Source organism: Saccostrea cucullata, unplaced genomic scaffold, assembly GCF_032062105.1.
Source record: "Saccostrea cucullata isolate Sc308-1 unplaced genomic scaffold, CSIRO_AGI_Scuc_v1 ctg27, whole genome shotgun sequence".
In the NCBI taxonomy this organism is placed as follows: domain Eukaryota; kingdom Metazoa; phylum Mollusca; class Bivalvia; order Ostreida; family Ostreidae; genus Saccostrea; species Saccostrea cuccullata.
Genome location: NW_026920935.1, coordinates 416,887 through 430,794, shown reverse-complemented (window position 1 = coordinate 430,794; position 13,908 = coordinate 416,887). Strand labels below are relative to the sequence as shown.

At 36.1% G+C, this 13,908-nt stretch overlaps 3 protein-coding genes across 5 annotated transcripts in view; 1 reads left to right on the top strand and 2 right to left on the bottom strand.

Annotated features, from left to right (window-relative positions):
- Window positions 1-7,319, bottom strand: LOC134258782 (uncharacterized). The gene is made up of 7 exons (XM_062741372.1): window positions 7,218-7,319; window positions 5,858-6,647; window positions 3,943-5,217; window positions 1,805-2,103; window positions 1,248-1,477; window positions 1,007-1,148; window positions 1-289 (listed from the first exon to the last, which is right to left on the bottom strand). Exons 2-7 carry the CDS (start codon window positions 6,640-6,642, stop codon window positions 48-50), a joined length of 2,973 nt encoding a protein of 990 aa, XP_062597356.1. The 5' UTR covers window positions 6,643-6,647; window positions 7,218-7,319; the 3' UTR covers window positions 1-47.
- Window positions 7,320-7,859: 540 nt separating this feature from the next.
- LOC134258682 (uncharacterized) lies at window positions 7,860-9,830 on the top strand. The gene has a single exon (XM_062741227.1). It carries the CDS (start codon window positions 8,008-8,010, stop codon window positions 9,550-9,552), a length of 1,545 nt encoding a protein of 514 aa, XP_062597211.1. The 5' UTR covers window positions 7,860-8,007; the 3' UTR covers window positions 9,553-9,830.
- A 1,337-nt stretch (window positions 9,831-11,167) lies between these two features.
- The window catches only part of LOC134258719 (paxillin-like), a 29,641-nt gene continuing 26,900 nt past the window's right edge, over window positions 11,168-13,908 (bottom strand). For all 3 annotated transcript variants that reach the window (XM_062741272.1, XM_062741273.1, XM_062741274.1), the window contains 4 exons: window positions 13,251-13,424; window positions 13,024-13,139; window positions 12,772-12,886; window positions 11,168-12,314 (listed from right to left, as the gene is read on the bottom strand). In XM_062741272.1, coding sequence (XP_062597256.1) covers window positions 12,048-12,314; window positions 12,772-12,886; window positions 13,024-13,139; window positions 13,251-13,424 — 672 coding nt within the window. In that variant the 3' untranslated portion in view covers window positions 11,168-12,047. The remainder of the gene's footprint in view (window positions 12,315-12,771; window positions 12,887-13,023; window positions 13,140-13,250; window positions 13,425-13,908) is intronic.

Genomic DNA, 13,908 nt, shown 5'->3' with positions numbered 1-13,908 from the left:
TCGAAATAGTCTATGGTCCATCTTTAAATGATATAAAAGATTTTTTTTCATTTTTTAAGCTTGAACGGAGGAAAATGAATGTCTTTAGACAGTTTGTGATAAATGCAGGCGGTGCTCTTTGACTGATGGGCCCTCTTGTTACACGGTATAAATGCTTCTCTAGTCGCCACATCTCCACAAACTTGTGTCAAAAGTGAAAGTAGGTCCTCCCCAGTATTACTGGAAAACACCTTTTGTAAGGCTGAGAGAAGCCAGCCACCTTCCAAATCTTCAGACCACGCATATTTACCTGGAAAAAATTCAATGTGTAGTTTATTGTCCAAGCATCCTTTGCAGCTGGTGAATTAAAAGTATTTTGAAAATGATCAATTTAAATAAGAATAAAATTCTGTTTCTTGATGGCATAACACGAGTATTTCAAATATAATCCTTTAAAAATGTTAGTTTGCGTCTATATTTGATGACTAAAACATACTTTCTTGCAGATATATTTCAATACAAGTGTACTTCTTATATTTTGATAAGCAATTTTCAATTTTTGTTTTATTCCTTGACTGGTTTGTTGGCTTTTTTGAGAGAGATAAGCTGTTCATTGTTGCCCATACAAAGTTAAAACTAAAACAAATTAAGAAAAGATGAAGAAACATTTTTTCCGACTCTGCAAAAGTACAAGTCGCCGAATTCAGTGAGACAAATGACTTTGCCATAGATATTTTGGGAACTTGAGAAATCAAATGAAAAGATTGCATTATTTTGATTTGTTTTTGCCCCTCCCCTTCTCAACCCCCGGCATGCTGAGGGAGGAGTGGTGATATGTAACCCGAGTTACCCATGTGTCCAAAAACTACTTTTTACCTTACATTGAGTAGATGAATTCTTTAAAAAGGTTGTATATTGACCGATGAAACGATATTATTGGGGGAGGAAAATATCAATGTTGTGTTAGGTAAAAGTAGACATAAATAGTGCTTTTAGGTAAAACTTTCGTCAATATATATCTAAATACCTGAGGTAGAAGAAAACATCACCAAGGAATCGTTGTAACATGGGATTTGGAACACTTCCTTGTCTACAGAATCGTCGTCACTTTCGTCGCCGTTATTTTCTAACAAATCAACACCTTTATCTACACCCCTTCCTCGACAAGCCTAATAAATACAATGCGATAATAAATATTTTAAATGTTCAAATGCCTTGTTCTCGTACAGATATTTTGTGAAATTAGTTTATTCTTAAGGTGCTCTGACCTGAATGAAGAATAACTTGGGTTTCCCTTTGAGTGCTCTACATTGCTGATTGTTAAACATGCCTACAATCTGCCGTGTCCAGACTGCGCCTTCCGTGTTCAACAGATAGTGCTCGGTCTTTGTAAATGATTCTTTAGGATAACCATTATAAAATCCTGGATCCTCTCCTCCATGGGTACTGATGACACATACAAAGCAGTCACAATCACTAGGCATCTCCTTTCGGATACCTAAAACAAGACACTTTATATTACTGGGGGAAAGTTCAAGGCTCGGATCCTCCATGCTTTTTTTCAATAACTGTTATTCAATTTCCATGAAAAAGTAACAAAAAATGATCTTCCACGCTCCATAGAAAAGGACCACTTTAAACAATGTACTGAGAGTAAATTAGAAATGTCTTCTCACTTCACTATCAAAATAGGTTTTCAGGATTTGACAAGTTTGTTTTTTGTCCCTGAAAATACTATTGAAATGTATGGACTACACTCAAAGCTTTACACAGTCTACAGTATTCTTTAATTGGTGAAAGCATTACACAATCAGTGGATACCTACCTTCAAGCTCTGATACTAGTTCTACATTTGTAAGATTAACAAACTCCCTCACTTCAAAACCCATAGAATCAAATAGTTTGGACATATCTTCAAGGTCACGTTTTACTCCAGGTAAATTTTCGTCTTCATCTACAAACTCATAATTCATTATAAGAACAGCGTATCCTTTTTTGGCGTTCCTGAAACAGTAGATATGTTCGTCCTTTTCGAAAGATGGCTCCACATCAGAATTATGTATAAAGGACCCTGTTGGATAAACTTTATTTGCCGAAGACTGTGATCGAGACGGATTCTGTTTACTGTAATAAAATTAAACAGTTTAATACTAGCACAGTTATAACTTACATCAGCATATACTTTTGCTAAGATTTAAACAAAAGATTTTCTTTCAAAATTAACAATCAAAAACAAAATCATAAACTTGAACTTAAATAAACCCTCTGAAGGAAGCCATAGAGAGTGTATAATAAATCTTACTCATCCGTTTTGTTTTGGTCGTTTAGAGCTATATTTTCCATGTCTTCAGTGTCATCTGTGTTCTAACATAAAAAGGAGAAATGATGAATCGGGGAAATTGTGTCAGGGTTTAATAAGATCTCTCTTCTTTCCAGAGGAGAACAGATGTGCACTATTGTTGCTGTGAAAAGGGACATCCGCCGGAAATAACTTAATTGAAGATAAAAAATAAATTTTGAATTTATTAATAGTGTATATCATAGTCTTCTGTCCTTGTGTCAAAGAAACTTTTCATATGCTGATACTTTATAATCAGAGCCATCCAAAATTCATTGACATATTTTTTTTTGCCCTGACCTTTCCTTTGACCTTAACCTCATTTTAATTACTGTCACAATCGTGTTTTTCTCCCAAGGTATTATGATAACCTGTAAGTGCATGGTTCAAAAAACGACTATTAACGATAATGTAGTTTACTAAATAACATAACAAATGAAATTCTATATATTTATTAAGTGAGACACTTAATTTCTAGGGTGTTCAATGGAACAACCCGAGAAAGATTCTCTCCAATATATAATAAATATACTTATCTTCCATCTCATGAAAAACGATGTTTTCTCTTTACGTTTTGTTTACAATTGCCTTAAATAAATATTTCATATGCTAAATCAACACTACCAAAAAAAAAATACTTTTACCTATTCCATATAGTTTAGAAGGTGATAGTTCGGTGAAGGGGGTGGGAAGGAGTCTTAAAATCTCAATGGAAAATAACACTTACCTAGCACAATATAGGTCAGCGCCCTTGTAGGTATGCTCCTCCACCCCTATAGCGCCGGATGGTACTTTGTTATGAACGATTCAGTGACACGTAAACAGAGCCATGCTGCCTGTCTGTACACACAACTGATCTCTTAATCCCGGACCACGTGGACAGGATTTTACAGAACTAAATTTAAAATCTTAAGAGGACCTTGCGTAATTAACGACGAGCCTTGTTACCGGACCGTGGTGATATACTACAGTATATATGTATCTGTCCATTCATAGTCAGCTGATGATCGAAATCGATACCTCTCCGACAGATATCAACATGACTTAGTTACAACAATCGTTTTATTCGTCAGATTAACCTATCTGTATTGCAATGGCTGTTTGATTGTTCATATCTTGGCAATTGAATATAAATTAAAATTCCAAGTTCTTCATACCCAACAGCTTGGACGGTTCCTTAAAGATATAAATATTTTATTAAATTCAACAGCCACGTAACAGGGGGCATATTTGACCACTGAAATTTTCTTTGAAGGTCTTTGTTATGTCAGAAATGTTTATGTTAAAAAAAGGGAACCTACCATCTCTAATCATGTAGCATTTAAAGCACGTTCATTAAATAGAAAATAAATAAAACAATCAATTTCATTTTATTTGTTTCTTTGAGGTATGAATTTATTCAGCACCCAAACCCCTTTCTATGCTGAACATCCTGAATCCACCTCCTAGAAGTCTTTAAAATACATTTATGTTTTAGCTGCTATGAGGGAAAAGTAGACAAAACCAATATTATAAGAAAAGACAGAATATTTTTTTTTTTATTTTGATTTGTAACAGTATTAATCGATGTGATAATAACATATTCGGACTTTGTTACTCAGTCGTGGGCAAAAAAACTGTTTTACGTCTGCTGATGGACTTTCTGCTCAACCTCCATCTGCTGCATTTGTTCAGTTTCGATCTCCCCGTTCTGATGGACGGTGAAAATATAATTATACTCCTGTATGGACCCCTGAACTTCCTCCTCCGTCGTCAGAGAAGATCTGAAGTCCTCATCAGTGATCCCCACCTGTCTTAGTATTGTCCTCGCTTTTTCTGACATTTCCTCTAGAGACTTCTTTCTAAATTTTACCGACTGTGAACGAAAGACCATGACCTCGCCAAAGCCAAGAGATTCTAAACGTTCAAAGAATTTCACGGCCGCCCACGATGGATGGGTGGTCCGCGGAGAAGACGTCCTCTGTACCAGGGGAACGGGCGGGAAAAGGCGGTACTGGCAGGCGTAGGAGGAAGTGATGAATACTCCTTTTGTCAACAGACATTTTCTGATTTTAGCGCAACACAGTTGTACAAAAATACTATCACTGCATGTGAATATGCATGTTTTGAGTTGTGTTTTGTCGGTCAAACGTTTGGGGGCAGGAATAAATCGACGGTTCACATGAAGCTGATGTGGTCGAAGTTTTAATGGCGGAGGTGGAGGACGAAATTTGCCTCTTGGTCGAAGAACGCCAGAATTGTTAAACTGTTTACTGTCGCCATCCAGAGGTAGTGTTTGATTTGGTTCGTAATGTTGGCGATTACTTGTCTCTTGATTAAGTGGAGGGTGTTTGGGGTGACCGATCACTTCCTGTGGTGCACTTGGATAATACACGCTGCTTGTTTCTCGCTCACTCTGGCTAGTGGCATTGTCTCTGTTCTCCATTGTCCACATGGTGACGTCAGATTGCTGATTCCGAGCTGGTTCGTCGCCATTGGTCTCCACTGAGTCGTCACGTTTTGGTATAATTCTGGCAACGGGTTCATTGTTGCCATCCAGAGTGATTTCTATGACGTCATCTTCGTTCTCTCTCCCACTGAATTCATTTGTAGTATTCATCGATGTAAGTAGCTCAACTTCACTACTAAGAATAGAGTGAAATAGTTCGGAGTATGTAGCACTGTCAGATCCATGTAGCAGCAGACATTTTTGTCGCAGCAGGTACAGCGAGACAACAAACATAGACTGCACAGTCGTTTTGGTTATGGTAAAATCTGTGTTGGGTTCTGTCATTGCAGCCGTCAAAGCAGTTGATATGACGCTTAATCGCGCCATTTGGGACATCACGTGATTAGCACAACCTCGTTTCAGTTCATCATTATGGCACTGTTTCTTAAGAGAATTGACTATTCCGGACATTCTGAAAAAGCAAGCGAGAAACGTTACAGCGCTCACCTGAGCACATCAGGCTTAAATTTACTCCACCCCCCCCCCCCCCGGCGTTCATCATTTGAACAAACTAGAATCTACACTACCTGAGGATGATTCTATATAAATATCACAAGTCATAGCTTTGAAGTACTTGCATTTTGGCCCCACCCTAGCCCCGGGGGTCATGATTTGAACAAACTTGATTCTACACTACCTGAGGATGATTCCACATGAGTTTCAACCTCGTTTCAGTTCATCATTATGGCACTGTTTTTTAAGAGAATTGACTACTCCGGACATTCTGAAAAAGCAAGAAGGAAAAAAACTTAGAAAGATGTCATTTTAAGTAAATATAATGTATTAAATCCAATTTTTTATTGGAAAGCGAGATGTATAACACTTTAAGACAAAGCTTGCATATGCAAAAGTACATGTCATTTTTATATACTGGGTATATATTTTCCAAGACGGAAAGGAGTTATTTTAAATTATTTTAAAAGCAGTTTAAATGCTTATATACGAAGATCATCAATCTCCAGTCATCATAGTGCAAAATAATTTAAATAAATCTATCTGAGACACACAGGAACCTTCTTGATTTTCAGTAAACAAATCTTTTGGAAGTATACCTCTCAAACTCTCGTGTCGCCTCTTCACTGAATGTGTAAGTAACATCTTTATCAACATGTAAATCGTATATCTTTTGGAGTATTGTATCTAAAGTTTCACTTGGTTTGATAGATGTCACAATATCTTCAGAATCCCTTGCACACAAAACTAAAATCCTATCCACAAGCCGCCCCGGGTCAGGCAAGTTAACGATCTCCGAGATATTGGCTGCCTGGACCGCTGCTATGACGTTTACACAGTTGCTAGGAGGACCACCATTCTGTTCTGAACAAGAGGTCAAGGACGATTGCAAGGTGCGAAGATTCCAGATATCAGGTATTTGTATCACCTCTTTAATAACATTGTCAAGGTCGTCTATAATAAACATACGACTTCCCCTGATTCTGCAGGTTTCTGTAATGTTATCTACAAAGGACTCGTCTATGACCGCGACCTGGGGTTTGTCCTCTATTTCTTTGTCGTCTTTGAAGTTTTTCATGTGTCGACTACAAGTTTTAATACAATTTAATACTGTCGACTTTCTTTCACCTCGTCTTGCTGCTACAATGCCAGTAAGGTTAAGATATTCTGTCCAACTTTTGGTAACCTTGACCTTTGTATTGGGTCCCATTGCACTGGCTACAGACACAAACACAGGTAATAGTAGCAGATCCAGTTCACATCCTAAGGACTGCGCATGTGCACAAAGCTCATCGTGCACCTTGCTTTCAAGTAGTAGTTCCCATTTTATCTTATAGGATTGCGCCAGTTTGAAAATTTCCATCCGGTCGTCCATAGTGAACATCAAATCTAAAGCAAATAATTTTATGTTTAAATTTTGTTTTTATTAAATTTTTACAACGTTTAGTACCTAATTTTATGTATATAAATATTCATTGTAAATATTCAATTTTCCATAAAACAAGTACAATACACATAACTTTCTCTTTATTAAAATATATTTAATTATTATTTATATATTTAAAATATATATATGCTACTTTTACTTTTCAGATTAACTGCAATTGCTATTCCAATATAGTCATTTACCCTACACAGTGCTAAAATCTCAACAATAGATCTAGATCTATTCAAGAATACAAAGTATCTCAACTATCAGTAAACATTGTCAAAACAAAGGATATAATAGAATATAAAGTTAAAGAATATGAGATTCCACACGAACGAAGCTACATGTGGCAATTAATAATACGATCAATACATAGCAACTACATATGAACTAGCGAAGTCCATTGTGAACTGATATTCAAGCAGACGCCCTGACTATTCACGTTAAGTTTATGATACCAACCTACGGAGTCAAGGTGATTCAATTTAACAAGAAATACTGTTTAATTGTTCAACATCTTTAAAACTTACCAACACGGAACACTGTAGCGAAAACCTTAGCAAAATGGCGGATATCGCAGCCGCGGCACGCTAATCCGGGTCTCAATGCTAATGTTTAGGCTACAGTGTTCTAAATATAGAGCTCGCCACTATAAACTAGCCGAGCAAATCGAAGTCTTTACGCGCTGGTGTCAGGTAAAGATTAGCGAGCTAATAAAAGCTATCAGGGCACCTTGGGGGCATAGACAGCGCGAGTTAGTAATCTGTCTGGACTTTTAAATCAGATGCATGAAGAAAAGTTATGAATAATTGTTACGTCTCAACGTTCACATGAAACTGTGTCAAAAGTTTATTTACGTGATTAAAGAATTTAAATAAACTACGTCATAAAAATCATCTAAGGAAATGTTAAAATTTTCAACGTATAGGCCTACACATACATATACATGATGGATATTATCTGAGAGTTGTGCAATTGCTAAGACGATCTGTTTAGCAGTTCACGGACTTTTTTCCACTTTGGAAAAATATATTTAATCTTTCTGTTTGTGGTCATTAAATACAATTCTTTGATCCTCTTCCTCTTTGAGCCGAAAGCCATCCACTATTTACAAACATTTTCCTTGGATCAATTGTAACAGTATCAGTTTATTTTGTTTACTTCCTCATTTTTAATTATCTATTTCCCATGTGTGATTCCATTTCAATGGCACATTTATTTAAAAAAGAATAATCGGTACCTTCCACATTTTGACACTATATGGAAATAAAACAGGACGCAAAACTGTTTGACCTATGGGGATAAGCGCTTCGGTCTAAAATGAGCCATTGCCTCAAACATGAAACATGTAAGGAAGCTTTATATTGTGAAGCTCAGCTAAAGTTTGGTATGGGAGAGTTTACATTTGGGAGCTCTAGGGGTGTGCTTCCATTATGTAGGAAGCATGACGAGGACCGGGATATGTGTTGTGAAGATTGCAAGACCATCTTCTGTGTGACGTGTGGCCAGACAGAACATAAGGACCATAGATGGGGAAGCATTAAGAAGATATCTGCCGAGAAAAAGAAGGATATCCCAGAAATCTGCCAGGGGATACGAGGCTGCATCCATGAAATTACAGAAAGCTTATCGTTCATCAACCAAATAGAATACGAGCAGGAAAAGAGACACTCGGGTCAAATCAGAAAGCTTGTCAGGCAGCAAGATGATATGGCGACAGAGGTCTTCAGGATTACTAATTTCAATATCGAGAAGTCCAAAGAAATATACACGCGCTGTCAACAAAGGCTTGTCAACTTGAAGACCAATCTCAGCAACTTTAAACAAGACTTGCAAGACAAGGCAAGATTTCTGGAAACACAGTCCGGTTGCATGTCTGGATTTCAACTAATCGAGACAAAAAACGAAGCGGAGGCGCTGATCACCGAAGTTAATAACATTGATTTGACGGCTTACGGTTATCTCCCTTGTTTCTTCAAGGGTACAATGGATCACGCCGCCCTGGAAACTATGTATGGCAAGCTGATAGACCCAGAACACGTAAAAGTTATAAGGCTAGCAAACTTTAAAAACTTTTCGAACACGATTGTGTCCATCCATTCTGTGTCAGAGGAAGCTGCATGGGTCCATGGATGGGACTGCAGTGCCTACCTGCTTAACACAAGCGGAGTTACTAAAAATTCAATAGAAATGAAAAGTGTTTCAAATGACTTTATCGTGTGTTCTGATGGAGCTCAAATATTCACAGATTTTGAAAACGACGAAGTCAAGAAATTGGACGAAAGTGGCACAATATCAACCCTTGTCTCAACAAAGCCACTTACACCAATAGGAATTGGGAAAGCCCTGGATGGGAATCTGTTTGTTGCCTTAGTAGACGATTACAGTTTTAAACTAAGCACAAGTAGTAAACGTTTGATCAAATTGATCTCACCTGCTGGGGAGGAATTGACGACATATGAATTTGACAAAGATGGAACCACAAAACTTTTCACCAAACCTCATCGTGTTTTCCACAACTATAACAGCGATATTTGCGTCATAGACCAGACTGGCCAATCAAGCGGCGTCCTCCGAGTTCTCTCGTCAGATGGCGCGCTCAAATTTGATTACCGCGGAAACTACGTCAGAAAACGTTTCGATCCGAGAGGTCTTGTGTGCGATGCTCAGTGTAACATAATTGTGACAGATTGCCTCCACAACTTCATTCACATGTTGAGTTCATGCGGTGAATTCATTCGTTATCTCGTGACAAAGCAAGAAGCGTTCGATTCGCCATACTCGGTTGATCTTCATAAGTCTTGTTTATGGGTTGGTGGCAAGAATGGTGATATCAGTGTTTATAAATACATTTCTCAAGGCTGAATTATCAAAAATCTACATAGCATGATTTTCCTATTGTTTTGCAGAGGTATATAAAATTCACTCATGAGGCAGCTGGCAATCAAATAAAGTGATTGTTTCATCATCTGATTATTTCCGACGAGCAAAGTTTATCGTACATGCACTGGACAGTGTATATGAAGATTCCAATGCTCGGCAACCCATGACAATCTCTGACTTATGTTCTTAATTGAGAATATGGAAGAAAATCAATGGAAATTCCGAATGAACCTAAATTATTAAATCAGTAATATCAGATTCATATATATGATAAAATTAACGTTAAAGCACTCTACCATTTGTATATTTTATACTAGAAATAAATAAATACTGTAGATGTGCAAAAAGAAAAAAAAAAAAATACCGGAATATATTTTATTTATGTATAAATAATAGAAATAAGAATTTTAATAAATATCTTTTCTGATTTTCTGTGTCTTGTACTTATCACAATAAAACAACAGTCCTGCACAGAAGGACAATGACTATGAAAATCTTTTTTTTCACTGTGTGTTTTTGACGCTTTTGATTTCTCCCAGGTTGTGATTCGCATTGTCGTTGCTTATTTTTCAGTATTGATACTAAGATTTATATGATTTTTCATAAAATTTGAAATAATTCAATTTAAAATAAAATAGATGAAATCTATATTTCTTGAATTGATACTCAAGGAAATCATTTTAGAAATTAATGGAAAATGGAAATTATTTTCAAAATATCTCTCCCCCCCCTCTCCCTTTGAAGCAAAAATTCCCTATTTTGTCAAATATCAAGGATCTTATATGTTACCTGGGGAAGAAGGAGTTAAGAACTCAGTGCAGGAAAAATGTTCAATTACAATTCTTTTCTTCATGAGCTTAATCTGGTTATTTTTACACATAAAGTTAAACAAATTGAAAGAGGAAACGGATATTTTCCGTTTTCTTGAGTATTTCAAAATCCGGGGATGTTTTAAACAGTTCGATTAAACTCCTTATGTCTTCTTTTATGGCGGAAGTTGTAAGAGCAATTTTAAAATCAACATTAGTACTAAAATTGTGTATCAATTACTTTGAAGTCAACTCTGCATTCAAAGAGTCTTGAATAGCAAAATTGCCAAAATGTTCATGTTAAATCTTATGTAGGAATCAAGAGTTAGTGTGCATAGTACAATGAACATTTTGCCCGTTAGAAATTATATATTACACATTTTTTTTGCACTCGAGCATTTATTAGCTTCCTTCAGTTAATTAAAATGAAAATTTTCAAGTAGAGTGTTTCAGTGGTGTAAGAGTTATTCAAAGTCTTCCATACAGTTGTTTTCAAAAATTTGAAGGATAATCAGGAAAGCCTGAAATTCTAATCCAGTTCTCCTCTCTCTAACATTCGTCATGTTTGCGGACAAATGTTGAGAAGGGCCATTTACAATATTCACTTGGGGATTGTAGTCTTTGAACTGTCTTAATGTTTCAATATATATCATATAGGAATTCACTTTGAATGGGGGGAGGGGGTGGGTACACCTACCCCTCCCAAAGGATCGCTAAACTCATGAGGTGTAGTATCTGAAGTACAAATAATAACAAGGGCAGATAATATGTAAAAGAAAAGTAAAGACTGCATATCTTTAAATTTATTATCATGATGTTGGACAAGATAAACTATTGAATGCATTATATCACAAGCCTTTATAGATGTTTCCATGATCCAGTTCTGTTACAATTTTACTCATTATGGCTACCTTAAATGTATGCATATAGACTCTAAACAAAATTTTATATAGTATATTAATATCACCACCATCACTTCATATGCTAGCATCTTTTGGGAACATCTATCCAAATCTGAATCTTACTTTTATGGAAATCTTTTATTTCCCCTTTAAAATATATCGCTTGTCTGAACAGTGAACATTTTAAATAAATTAATTACAAATTGCAAAGCTTTATAAAACTGTCTATAAAAAAGCCGTACCAGATACATGTACATTAAAGCAACTTGAAATGGATAGAAAAAGAGGTTAAATAATGCATTAAAATGGAACTGATTCACATTGTGGTAATATAGTAATTAAAGATGGCAACAAATACTTTCACATTTTACTATTTAACTGGAAACAAGTGTAATACACTGTAAAATACAGATATCTGGTGTTTATTGAGCATCCTCTCATGATCACATTTAGTATGGCCTCGGTTATCCTGATTTACATGTAAAAGATAGTCAGTTTTGTTCATCAATTTATATGTAAATATAAAAGAGAAAACTTAACATTGAAGCAATACCATTGATTTTTGCTGGCAAAACTACGACATAAACAACTAAAATATGAATCTAACAAGCAAAAAGTTCGCTGATGTGAAAAAAGGTGATTAATGTAAAAATAATGTCATCCAAATAAAGATATATCATAGATATGTCATATAAAAATACAATATTGTATATATTTCATAACAAAAGCCTGCATAACTTGACTATTAGATGTAGGGGTGTGGTCCTCAGCCAAACAGTTTAACAAAGCAAGGGTGACAATAGGGCTTGTCGTTCTGTTCCTTAAATGTCCCTTTGTTGAGTTGTTTTAGACAGAAGGCACACGTGAAATGTTCTAAATGAAACTTCTTGCTCATGGCAGTGATACAGCGGCCCGTGATGGGCTTCTGGCAGGTGGCACACAAGGAGCCCCGCTTGGCGTGGTAATGGGTCTCACAGTATGGCAAACCCTCGTGGTCAAAGAAACTACGACCTCCAAATGGCTGGTGACAGTCCTAAGTAATCAGGTGGAAATATATTAATAACATATTAAATAAATCAGACTTAACCTCTCCCAACACAATACTGTAAACCAACTTTTATTCGTGACGACTTTATTTCACGATTTACCAGGGGTTAACTAGTTCATGACAATTAATTGTTGCAATAAAGCCTATTTAGTTCTCTTTTTGATAGACACATAGTCTTTAAAAACTGGTTCACCGCGAGAAATATTCGCGTTGACGAGGCTCTCGCGAACTTCACGAAAATTACTCGCACACGAATAAAAGTTGGTTTACAGTATTTATCTTTTTTTTTCTTTACTACATATTATTAATTTATATGTATATATTACAGGTTTAAATAATTGAAGCAATGGCTCTGTCACAGACATTCTGGAAATTAATTCACAATTAAGATTGCTTTTACATGTGCAGAATCCTTAAGCTTGTGATATTTTGCTTTACGTACCCTACAGACAAAACACTCGGGATGCCAGTGTCTAGAGAGGGCTGAAATGTAGTTGTCTAGGATTGGGTGGCCACACCCACCACAGCGGGGGGCAAACATCTCCAGGAAATCTTGTCTGAAAGGGAAAAATAATACATGCATACAAAGAGTTTAAAAATATCAGGTAACTATTTTTAAATAAATCAATATCTGTCATCAAGACATTCAACAAGGCAGAATTCACAATGTGTTATGTGTGTTTAAATAGTTTACCGGCAGTATGCCTTTCCATTCTTTTCATGGAATCCGTCATCACCGAAAGGTCTTCCACACTGCGCACAGAAAAAGTGCTCCGGATGCCACGTCATATCTAAAGCTGTTACACATTTCTGAGGAAAGAAATTTCATTTAAAAGAATTGTTAATCTTGCATATCAATATACTGGTAACTAATTGAAACATAAATTGGGGATGATAAAAGAATCAGTCAGAATGTCTTACATCTACAATAGAGCCGTTGCAGTAGGCACACTTTGGGGCGAATATTTTATGGTAGTCCTCTTCACAATATGCGGCTCCGTCCCTCTCATAGAAGTTCTTAGTGCCCAGCGGTAGGTTACAGTTAGCACAGGTGAAGTGTTCTATATGCCATACCTTTCCTAAAGCTGTTATCACCTGTAAAATAGTCATTATATTTACTACTTGAGCTTCAAAGAGAGATAACTCAAATATACATTACATGCTACACAAATTACCTATTGATGTACAGAGTACAATAAAGTATAATCTATACTAATTTAGGTATACATATGTATTTCTCATTAATTACATTTTTTACTCCTTAAAAACTTATCAACCATGAGAATAAAATTAATATAGTATAAGTATTTACTGCAAACATGAAAATGTTTGCATTGGTCCAATCATAAACTATTGATAAGCCTTATAACTCACCTTTACTTGAATGGCCACCTATTAACCTGACAAATTACATGCCCTTTACCCCCACTTTACTTTACATGATCTTTTTTACCTGACTACCCTGGTAATCAGATTTTATCACAGGCTGGTTACATACCCTATACCCAAACTTAATTTACATAGCCTATCCAGAGCTCCAGATAAGGTGCGTATTTGCAGAAATACGCATTAAATTTTA

What these genes read in the sequence shown, in the direction of transcription:
- LOC134258782 (XM_062741372.1), bottom strand. Translation starts at nt 6,642, where the DNA reads ATGTTCACTATGGACGACCGGATGGAAATTTTCAAACTGGCGCAATCC. An exon ending in ACTAGTATCAGAGCTTGAAG is followed by an intron (nt 1,478 to 1,804) that starts GTAGGTATCCAC and finishes GTCTTGTTTTAG; the next exon opens with GTATCCGAAAGGAGATGCCT. An exon ending in GATGTTTTCTTCTACCTCAG is followed by an intron (nt 290 to 1,006) that starts GTATTTAGATAT and finishes AATTTTTTCCAG; the next exon opens with GTAAATATGCGTGGTCTGAA.
- LOC134258682 (XM_062741227.1), top strand. Translation starts at nt 8,008, where the DNA reads ATGAGCCATTGCCTCAAACATGAAACATGTAAGGAAGCTTTATATTGT.